At 48.5% G+C, this 10,373-nt stretch overlaps 1 protein-coding gene across 2 annotated transcripts; it reads right to left on the bottom strand.

The window, feature by feature from the left end:
* Window positions 1-4,833: 4,833 nt before the first annotated feature.
* LOC132344499 (melanoma antigen preferentially expressed in tumors-like) lies at window positions 4,834-10,062 on the bottom strand. Of its 2 annotated transcripts, XM_059884122.1 has the most exons (5): window positions 9,869-10,062; window positions 8,986-9,052; window positions 7,305-7,624; window positions 6,418-7,020; window positions 4,834-5,659 (listed from the first exon to the last, which is right to left on the bottom strand). In XM_059884122.1, the coding sequence occupies exons 2-5, from the start codon at window positions 9,019-9,021 to the stop codon at window positions 5,083-5,085; spliced, it is 1,536 nt and encodes a 511-aa protein (XP_059740105.1). In that variant the 5' UTR covers window positions 9,022-9,052; window positions 9,869-10,062; the 3' UTR covers window positions 4,834-5,082. The 2 variants fall into 2 exon arrangements, with proteins under 2 accessions (XP_059740105.1, XP_059740106.1); XM_059884123.1 differs by lacking the exon at window positions 8,986-9,052.
* Window positions 10,063-10,373: the final 311 nt, after the last annotated feature.

The following is a 10,373-nucleotide window of genomic DNA, read 5'->3' as shown; positions in this document are numbered from 1 at the left end:
ATTGGTAATTCAATACACCAATCACATGTTGTTGCTTGAGCTGGGAGCTTCATTCTCCCCACCACCCTTCAGAGATTCTAGGACTCCCACACATTCTCTGAGAGCGTCTAGATGTCCTTCATATTGAAAGAAGTTAGGGTATAAGCAAAGCCAAGCGATCTGGGTCCAAACTTCTCAATTTGGGCCACACTTTCAAATCTCCTGGGCTGTGATTCTTAACCCTCAGTGAATCTAAGGAATTGCTATGTGTTTTGTCCAAAAACACATTCTTGTCCAACAGTTGTAGGTCTGAGTTTCTCACAAGCTCCAGGTGTTGCCCAGGCTGCATAAGGTGTCATATTAAACAGTGAGTATTAGAGAGCTTTTGAAAAGTACTGATGTTCTGGTTGACTCTGCCAATCTTACTCCATACCCACAGAATCAGTATCTCCAAGAATTGGACCAGGAAGTCAATGTTATTAAAGGTCTCAGACATTTCTAAGGAGCAGGTATATTGCAAATGTGCAGCCAGGCAAATCACCCCACCATCAACCCTGTTTTGGGCTTTACTGTGTCCTGAAAATTCCATATGTTGAGGGGACTTTCACAGTGGTCCAGTGGCTAAGAATCTGCACTTCCAGTGCAAGGGGCTGGGCTCCAGTCCCTGGTCAGGGGACTAGATCCCACATGCTGCCAGGAAGACCAAAGCCCCCATGTGAAACAACTAAGACCTGGTGCAGTCAAATTAATTAATTAATTAAAAATATATCTGTAGAAGTCCTAGCACCCAACACTTTGGAATGTAACCATATTTGGAAATAATACCTTTAACAAGGTGATTAAGTTAAAACAAGGTCGCTATGGTGGGCCCTAGTCCAATCTGATGGTTCTCCATATAAAAAGAGAGAGGGGAATTCCCTAGCAGGCCAGTGGTTAGGGCTCAGAACTTTCACTGTCAAGGGCCCAAAGTCAAATCGTGGTCTGGAAACTAAGACCCAGAAGGGAAGCATCACAGCTAGCAACAACAACAAAAAAAAAAAAAAAAGAGGAAATTAGGACACAAAAGACATCAAGGATGCTTGGACATAAAGGGACAGGAGGACACAAGAATGCAGCTGTCTATGCATCAAGGAAAGAGACCTCCAGAGACACCACACTGTCAACACCTTGATTCTGGGCTTCGGGCCTCCAAAACTGGGAGAAAACAGTTTTCTGTTGTTTAAATCTGAGGTATTTCTGGTGGCGACCTTAGTACCCTAACACATTCTTTAGATCGGGAGTCCCTAGAGAGGGCTCACCTCAAGGACAGGCAGGATGTACACAGGTGATGACTCAGCTCCCACGTGACTCCCACCCATCAACAAATGCCCACCCACCCAGATTTTCCAGGAGGAAGCCTGCTCCTGTGAAACACTTCTTGCAGACCATTGCTGCTAAAGGTCTCCACCCAACTCTCTTTCTGGCCCCAACATCTTTTACTTCTCTTCTAGACTGTGAGGGACAGAACCTTGAAAACAGAGTGAGGCCTGTGCTCAAACCATCCTGGATGTGAAAGGGAGTATGTCTTTTAATGAAAAAAAAAAAAAAAGGAATAAAACCCCAGAGCTGTCAAGCAGAATACAATGAAGCTTATCACCAGATGTACCAAAAAGCCTTCATACGTTAGGTTAGGAAAAAGCAGAGGACATGAGTTCAATCTCTTCTGCAGGTAAGGTTTCCAGGAATGAGGACAGCATGATTTCTGTAGATGGGTTGAGAGCAGGTGAATTTATTGAAAGGCATTTGAGTCTGTAGCCAGAAGAGGAATATGAGTGGAGGGGGTATGTCATCCTTCATTTCCCTCTACCTCCAGAAGTTTCTATGATATGGGCCATGATCACAGGGCTCCCAGAGTTCAGGGAGAGAGGAATGTTTGGTGACTTCATCAAAGCCTGACGCATAGAAGCTACCTTTCAGAAGCCAACATCAGATTTCTGGGCCATCTGTCAGGCTCAAGAAATGACCTACTAGGAACTCTCTGGTAGTTCTGCAATGGTGAGGACTCTGTACTTTCACTGATGAGTGCATAGATTCTATCCTTAGTTGGGGTTAGAAGCTGCAAGCTTCATAGGCTGGCCAACAAACAAAACAAAAAAAGAAAGACAGACATGACCTATTCCCACTTTTCCTTCCATGGACAACTGCAGGGTCAGCTCCAGTGCAGGTCCATTGCTGTGGTCAGGGAGGAAGCTCCCCGAGGCTTGTGACCATGGAGAGACATGTGATCAGCCTGAGTGTCCACCAACAGGGCTGGGCACCTCACACCAACTGAGCACCTGGTACCCAGTAGGAGATCAGCCCTACAGATAAGGGCTGTATGAGAAGTGGACTCTACAAGGTGGCCAGAAAGCACACCTTTCAAGAGGGCACTAATCCAGGTGGCCAGCCTGTTCCGATTTTATCCATCTCTAGGGGAGAGCCAGGCATTTCCATTGTTCTCACAAACCTTTTCCTCTTCTACTCTCCCTGGGACATCTTTATATCAAGAGATTGTTGTTGTTCATTTGCCCAGTTGTATCTGAAACCCCATGAACTGCAACATGCCAGGTCTTGCTGTCCATTACCATCTCCTGAAGTTTGCCCAAGTTCATGTCTATTGCATTGGTGATGCCATCCATCCATCTCATTCTCTATCACCCTCTTCTCCTTCTGCCCTCAATCTTGCCCAGAATCAGAGACTTTCCCAGTGAGTCAGCTGTTGCCATCAGATGATCAATATAGTGGACCTTCAGCTTCAGCATCATTCCTTCTAACAAGTATTCAGGGTTGATTTCCCTTAAGATTGACTGGTTTGATCTCCTTCTTGTCCAAGGGACACTCAGGAGTCTTCACCAGCACCACAACTCGAAGGCAAAAATCTGTGGCACTCTGCCTTCTTTGTGGTCCATCTCTCACAATCGTACATGACCACTAGGAAGACCATAGCCTTGACTATAGAGACCTTTGTCAGCAGAGTAATGTCTCTGCTTTTCCACACACTAAGTTTTTCACAGCTTTCCTGACAAGAAGCAACTGTCTTTTGATTTCATGGTTTCAATCACCATTGCAGTGATTGCACAGGCCAGGAAGAGGAAATCTGTCAGTACTTCCACCTTTTCCCCTTTTATTTGCCATGGAGTAAGGGACCAGATGCCACAAACTTAGTTTTTTTTAATACTTGGTTTAAGCCGGCTATTTCACTCTCCTCCTTGATCCTCACCTCATCAGTCCAGAGCGTCTGGCTTCTTGCTACTTCTGCTCTCAGTTCTAATTCGCTTAGTAAGAAATCGTAAAAGGATGGTTTCACAGGTTAAATGCAAGGGTGGTACAGAGAGGGACTGAACCTTAATGGACCATGACACATTGCAAAACTCAATGACAACTTGCACCACCTGCTTACCCACATTATTAAAGGTAAAGTGAAAGTGTTAGTCAGTCCTGTCTGATTCTTTGTGACTCCATGTACTGTAGCCCAACAATTCCATAGGCTCCTCTATGGAATTATCCAGTAAAGAATACTGGAGTGGGTAACCACTCCCTTCTCCAGAGGATCTTCCCGATTCAGGGACTAAGCCTGAGTCTACTGCATTGCTGGTGGGTTCTTTACCATCTGAGCTACCAGGAAAGCTCAAATCAAAATGATACTAATTTCTAGGACATTCCTAGATTAAACTTTGGCTGGTCCATGCTGGTTTCAGCTCCACTGGCCAGAAAAAGTGGTGTAGTTGGAGCCCTCCACTCTGAAGGGCTGATCTGATTATCATTATTTTGTTTTAGTTACTAAATATCTCTGAATCTCAGAGGACTAGGTCTAAGCAAAGAGGTCTGATGGGTAAAGAGAATTTGTTAAAAGCCTTAATGCTGTCAAATTGGCAGATAACCAGGATTTGGAGGAAATTTTATCTTTACCATGTGGCTTAAGGTAAAAACGTAAGGATTAAGATTTTTTAAAAAAAGGTACAGATGAATCAACACTGAAATACTCAACTCAGAAGTGACTTTTTTTGACAATTGGGAATGGATTTCCATCAGCCTTTGAACAAATAATTGTGTGTGAAAGTTTTTATTAATATAAAAACAAAATAAAACCTGTGGTAATATTAGTGGCATAAAAGCACACTTAGACAATGGATTCAAGGATGTTGGGTTTTCTCTTAGAAACTGGAGGCTTCCCTGGCAGCTCAGATGGTAAAAAATCTGCCTGGGTTAGGACGATCTCCTGGAAAAGAGAATGACTACCCACTGCAGTATTCCCACCTGTAGAATTCCATGGGCAGAGAACGCTGGGAGGCTACAGTCCATTGATTCCCAAAGAATCAGATCCAGCTGAGCAGTGGGAAGGTGGGCACGGGCTGGTGTGTCCCAAAGGCTCCAGATGGTCTGCTGGTGAATATGCCCCAGGACTCCGGGCCTGACGTTGTACAGTGAACCCATCTTGGCACTGCCCATGGCCCGAGATGGAGGTTTTGCATCTGCTGGATCCACTGAGGAAAACCCCAGTGGCTGGGTGGGGTTAGTAGTAGGGGTTCCTTGGAAGAAGATTCCCACCAGCGGTGCTCACTCCTGGACACTTAGTTCAGTCCAGGCCCTGAGGATGCACCTTGTATATGATGACAGATTGAACAGCCTCAGAAATAAGTGAGGAGGTGGATGCCCTGGAAATGAGAACCACAGGGAGTGGAAAGATGGTGCCCTGAACTCCTTTAGCTGATCCTGGCCTATCAGAGAGCATCTAGGCCCCACTCATGCTCAGGCCGTTTTATAGAACCACTAACAGGAGAGTCATGAATTTAAAGGGGAGAATCATGGTCACAGGTCACAGAGGACACCAAATGATTGACATTGAAGTTCCCTTTATTTCTTTGTAACAATCCAACAGAGGGGTAATGACCCCATCACCCTACCAAGCCCAAAATTCCCCCTCCAAAAATCAGATTCACATTTCTAACTGTGTAGGAACATATCTCTCCAAAAATCCCACCAAGCCCTCCCCCACTGCCCACTCTAAATCACTTTCTCCTGCTTACACTGAAAAATTGTCTGAAACTGTTGTGTTCATTCTCAGCCTGCCACTCATGAGCTGGGCTAGTCGGGCAAGTAGCAGGGGCACAGGATGGGCGCGGTGTCATAGAGGATCTGGTCACCGCAGTGTGGACAGGGGCTGGCGCTGACCCAGAACATGCTGGACCGCCCAGACTTGCACAGAAGCTGCTTGAGCCGGGCATGCAGCTGAGCCAGAAGGCCCAGGTGCAGGGTGCCATGCACATCCTCATAGCTCTCCAGGGGTGCAGGGTACAGCACGTGGCTCAGCTTACTCAGCCCCATGGTGTGGTGCAGCAGGCTCTCCAGCACAGCCATAGAGATAGGGTTGCCACAGAAGCTGAAGGTGGTGAGCTGGGAGCAGCCGCTCAGGGAGGGTAAGAGGGCACTGAACTGAGAGTCCATGATGCCGCACTCATCCAGGTCCAGTTCCTGCAGGGTGGCTGAGGTCCTCTCAATCAGGACCTGCAGGGACTCCAAGTTGAGGCTGGTCAGGTTGACCCCGCTGAGGCCAAGGTCCTTCAGCAGGCTGACGCTCGGGCACTGCGACAGGTATGTCAGGTCTGACTCCGAAATCAGGCAATTGGTGATCGACAGGGTCTCCAGAGGGGTGTTCAGGCACCTGGGGAAAGACAGAGCAGTCAGTGTCAGGGGCAGAGGGATATGGGGAGGAGAGGCCCCTTTCACAGGAACACAGGGGATCTCACTGGCTTGGAGCTGGCCTCTCACCTCCTTGACAGGAAGGCAGGGGTTCTTCCAGGGGGAAGGTCATGCTCATATGGTTATGACCTCCCCCTGCACAAAATGATGAACTATTTTTAATGTGGGAAACAAACTGTAAACAAAGATTATTTGCCTATTTCAGCTTACTAGTATTTTGTTCACAGGAATTAAGATGTTTGTACAGGACACGGCTAGTTGAATTCAACAGCAGGCTGGATGCAGTAGACATGGGCTGGTGGGTCCCAGCAGTTACAGACGATCCCTGGGTGCATATCCCCCAGATATCCGGGGGTCACAAACCATCCATCATCACCTACAATTCATCCATCATCACCTACAATTCTTTGTCATTCTCTGTCATCGTCTCAGCTAAGACATCACTCTCTCGGAAAGAATTCCCAAGGGCATCACACCTGACCCCCACTATGCGGACTCCCAGCACAAGTCCCATTTGGCAGCATCTAACCTAGGCCACGCCTCTGACCCTAACCAGGGAGGTGACCTGACAAGAAGCCCGGGGACAGAGCGGCCATACCGTGAGGACTTCCAAGTGGCCTGTGCACACTGGCCATGTCCCCAGCAGGCACAAATAGACACCCCGATGGTAAAGAAATGAAAGAGGCCAGGTTTTGCTGCAGAGCTGGCGCCACACCTCACCTGAGCACCTGGTGCAGGCGGCCCTCGAGGAAGGAGATGGAGTCCAGGTAGAGCTCCTGCAGGTGGGGCAGGTTCAGGAACTGTGCACTGAGCTGGTTGACGCAGTTCTCCTGGTCCGGGGTGGTATGTGGCAATATGTGGATGCGAGACAGCAGCAGCCGGCGCAGGTTGCCCATCCGGCCCAGGTGCGGCAGGAACCTGCTCAGCGTGGCCAGCTTCCAGATGCAGTTGACCTCCAGGTCCTGAATGGAGTCCAGCTGCACCACCTTCAGGATCTTCCTGATGCTCTTCATGGGCATGGTGAAGATCCTCAGCTTCTGGCAGCGGATGTGCAGCAGCTTCCCCCTCTTCTTGGCCTTCTTCAGCAGGTAGCTGAGGGTCTCATCCAGAGTGTCCTCCTTGATGCACAGGTCGACCAGCACCTCCACAGGGGCCTGCTCTGGCTTCAGCCCCGCCTGCGCCTCCACCCTGCACCTCTTCTGCATTGGTTGGGCTGGCTCAGGCTCCAGCAGTGAGCAAACACTGACCTTCATCCCGGACCACAGGGTCCAGAAGTCCTGGTGGGTTTTCCGGCGCAAGTCCAGCACCTGCAGCTTCCACCGCCTGTGAGGCCGCAGGGGAAAGGCTGAGCCATGCAGAGGCCAATGGGCACCAGGACCCCATGAGTTCTCTGCACTCCACGTACCACAGCTCCTCTGGCTTCTAGGTCCCCCTTGGTTCCCACTTTAAGGGATAATGGGGGGTGGCCCACATGCTTTTTCTGCCCTCTCCCCCTCAACCAGTCCTATACATCCAATTGCTTGTTTCCATATGAGTCCTCATCCACCTGCCCTGTCTGCACCTTGCTTACACCCCCAGGCCTCACCAGTCTGCCAGGTTGACCTTACCTGGGGCGGACCTCCTGAGCAAGCAGGACATCCAGACCATCGAGTGCTGCCTGGAAGGTGTCCAGATGAGGCTGGTGGTCTTGCATCAGGGCCCCCAGTGGGAGGCAGGGGAAGGGCCAGGCCTGCACCATCGCCTTCAGGGCCTCTGTGTGCCTTCCAGCAAAGGCCTCCATAAACAGTGGTGGAAAGAGCTCGATGGGCAGCTCCTCCAGAGCCATGATGGCCAAGGCCTCATTGCGCAGCAGGCACTGTGCGCCCAGCTCCAGGAGTCGGGGTGGGGCCTGGACGTTCATCCTGAAGAACCTCCTCTGGAATGAGTCCTGGGAGGACGTCAGAGAGCAAGGGCATGGGAGTGGGGGGTGGCGTTTCCTTCTCTGGTCAAGGAACCGGGGAGACCCTGCTGTCCCTCCACCCTCAGGGAACCAAGGCAGGGTCAGAGACATCCTCTGGCCACAAAGTCACAGCTTTTGTCCCACCAGCACATGGACAAGCATCTCTCCAGGCAGCAACAAAGGGACAAGGTGACCTCTTGCTCCATCCCGTATCTCCTGGCTGCTGCATTTAATCCCAGCCCTACTGGCCGGTAGATACCTAGGAGTCTGACAGCTGACCCCACTCTCTTCAGAGAAAGCTTCTGATTATTACTCAAGGGCTGAAAACAGGAATCAGGAGTTTAGCCCAACACAGCCTGTCTCTAAACTCCAACCAATAACTCACACAATGAGTGCTGTTAGGTCACTACATAAAAAAGTCACTTTCACTGGGTGTCTCTTCTACAAATGTTATTACCATTTGGTTCAGTGGACCAAAGCACTCGCATTCAGAACAAAACCTCCACTCTTTCAAATATTCTACAGATTTTTTTTTTTTTTTTGTATCCCATGGGATTAAAAAAGTCTTTAGCTTTTAATACAAAAAGAAACCCCCAAAATCCTTTAGGCTAGTCAAATCACAAAACTGTAAAATAATATGAACTATAATCACTGGTCTCAAACTAAAATGTAAAATGTCACCCAAAAATTCCTCCTAATTAGATGTCTTTCATTAAATCAATTCCAGGAACTTCCCTGAATTTCAGTGTGGAGGACTGTATTCTTTCACAGCAGGGGCATGAGTTCTATCCCCATCAGGGATCTATGACACCAGATGCTGTTCTGTGTGGCCCCATCCCCTAAATCTCACCCCACCCTAACCCATCCCTCACTGCCCCTACCCTGTCAAATTTTATCTAGTTAGGAAATGTTGTAATGATCTGTACAAGTGGAGAAAATCAGAGAAGCAACCAAACTGTCTGGGATAAAGGTAAAACTGCATGTAGACGGAAAAGCAAAGTATACAATTGCCAACGTGAATGGAAAGGCAAAGAAAATTCTCCACAGGATCGTGGCCTGCATGGACTGTCCCATGAAGACCCCAGCAGGTACATCTGTCAGAGCCCAATGCTCCAGCGTGGAGCAGTGTGCTCAGTCCTCAGACCCTCTTCTCCTTCCAGGACACAGTTTTCCGATTCTGGCTGAAATTTCCATTTCCAGATAAAGTGCTATCTTACTACTAGATTTCCATCCAGCTAAGGCTGAGTGGTTTTTGTTTTTTTACTTTCTCACTACATACAACTGATGGGATCCTGTCTGTTCACAATAGGTTACCAAAATATTTAAAAATATAAAAGAAGAAAACTAACCTGAAGGTACATTCGTTGGGGGAGTTTGGGCCACATCAAAATCAACCAAATGTTCACATTCAGACAGCTTTGTGTGGATGGTGATGTCACCCCAGAAAACAAAGAAACAAAGTAAGATTCCTGAGTATCACACTGTCACTTCTACACTGTCAGACAGTGAAACATGTTCCCGTTCACAGAGGAACAGAGGTGTAATGGAGGGATGATGGGTCCTCCAGATTTTGAGAGTGAAGAATTCCCTGGAACTGGTCAGATCAAAATACACCTAGGAGCTGGCCAGGAGAACAGAGGGACCAGACATTTGTAACAAAACCATGAAAGTACCCAAGAAAGTGTGCTTTGTTTGGAGGAATTCAAAGACTTATCTTAGCCTAGGCTTGTGAAATTGTCAGAAGAGGGAGTGGCTAAAAAGGGACCAGTGGATCCCTTAAACCCAAGACAAACCCAAGATCCAGACTTCCTTCCTCCCTGGAGGCAAAAGGGCATTTCCTTTGTGAAGCTAGGCTATTACATTTACGAATGTGTTTTAGGAGAGGATGGAACTGTTTTGGCTGGCCAAACCTTGGACAGGCATTGTTTTGCCTGAAAGCCACTTATGGCTTAGGGTCGTGGGCTCTCCTGAAGGGAAATAAACGTGGGCCAAGGACATAAATCTGTGTCAGCAAATGGCTGTAAACCGGAGGCTCAGGGGTCCTCTGCACATCCCAGCCTGGGCTCTGTCCAGCGACCTGTACCCTCAACATGACCTTCAAAGGCTCCTTCCCAATGTAGCTGGGTAACCTGACCTTCCCTCAGTGCCAGTGAACAAGAAATCCAAAGCGCCTTTGAAACCGCCCTCCCGCCCAACCCCAACCCCTCTCCCTCCCTTAAGGCTCTCACTTACAGAGATTCTGATGGGAGCTCAACTTTAAGCCCACAAATACAATTCAGTTTTTCCTTTGCTCTGCATTAAGAACAGGTAGCCACACGGACTTTCTCCCTGGGGAGGTGCAAATCCTGCATCAAAGGGTCTGGGTTGAAGCCCCTTCTGGGCCGGCTGACACACTGGTTCTGTTGAGGTCTCAGAACACAGACAGATGGAACCTCTCCACGCCTGGCATTGTGATGCCCCAACAATTCTATATGGAAGGCAAGAAGGAGGCCGTCCCTGAAAGCTACTCTACAGTTTGTTAACTTCCTGGATATGGCATTCACCAAATTCCCACCATCCCCATCAGCAGCCAGAGATGTGGGTGTCCCTTAAATAGAGTTAAAACCCCTAAAATAGGGTTAAGCTGGAATGTGCCTTAAGGGCACTTTGACTTCCGGCAATCACCTTGGCCAAACAGCTGCAGAAGCTCAAGATTAACAACGAAGAGAATCATCCAGTCCCTGATTAAGTAACAACC

Source organism: Bos taurus, chromosome Y (genome assembly GCF_002263795.3).
Source record: "Bos taurus isolate L1 Dominette 01449 registration number 42190680 breed Hereford chromosome Y, ARS-UCD2.0, whole genome shotgun sequence".
In the NCBI taxonomy this organism is placed as follows: Eukaryota; Metazoa; Chordata; class Mammalia; order Artiodactyla; family Bovidae; genus Bos; species Bos taurus.
This window is presented reverse-complemented; position numbering and strand designations above follow the sequence as displayed.

Bases quoted from the DNA above. Each gene is read 5' to 3' on its own strand.
- LOC132344499 (XM_059884122.1), bottom strand. From the start codon at position 9,021: ATGTGGCCCAAACTCCCCCAACGAATGTACCTTCAG. The intron at 7,625-8,985 runs GTTAGTTTTCTT...ACGTCCTCCCAG, and splicing joins CCCAACGAATGTACCTTCAG to GACTCATTCCAGAGGAGGTT. The intron at 7,021-7,304 runs GTAAGGTCAACC...GCGGCCTCACAG, and splicing joins GCTCAGGAGGTCCGCCCCAG to GCGGTGGAAGCTGCAGGTGC.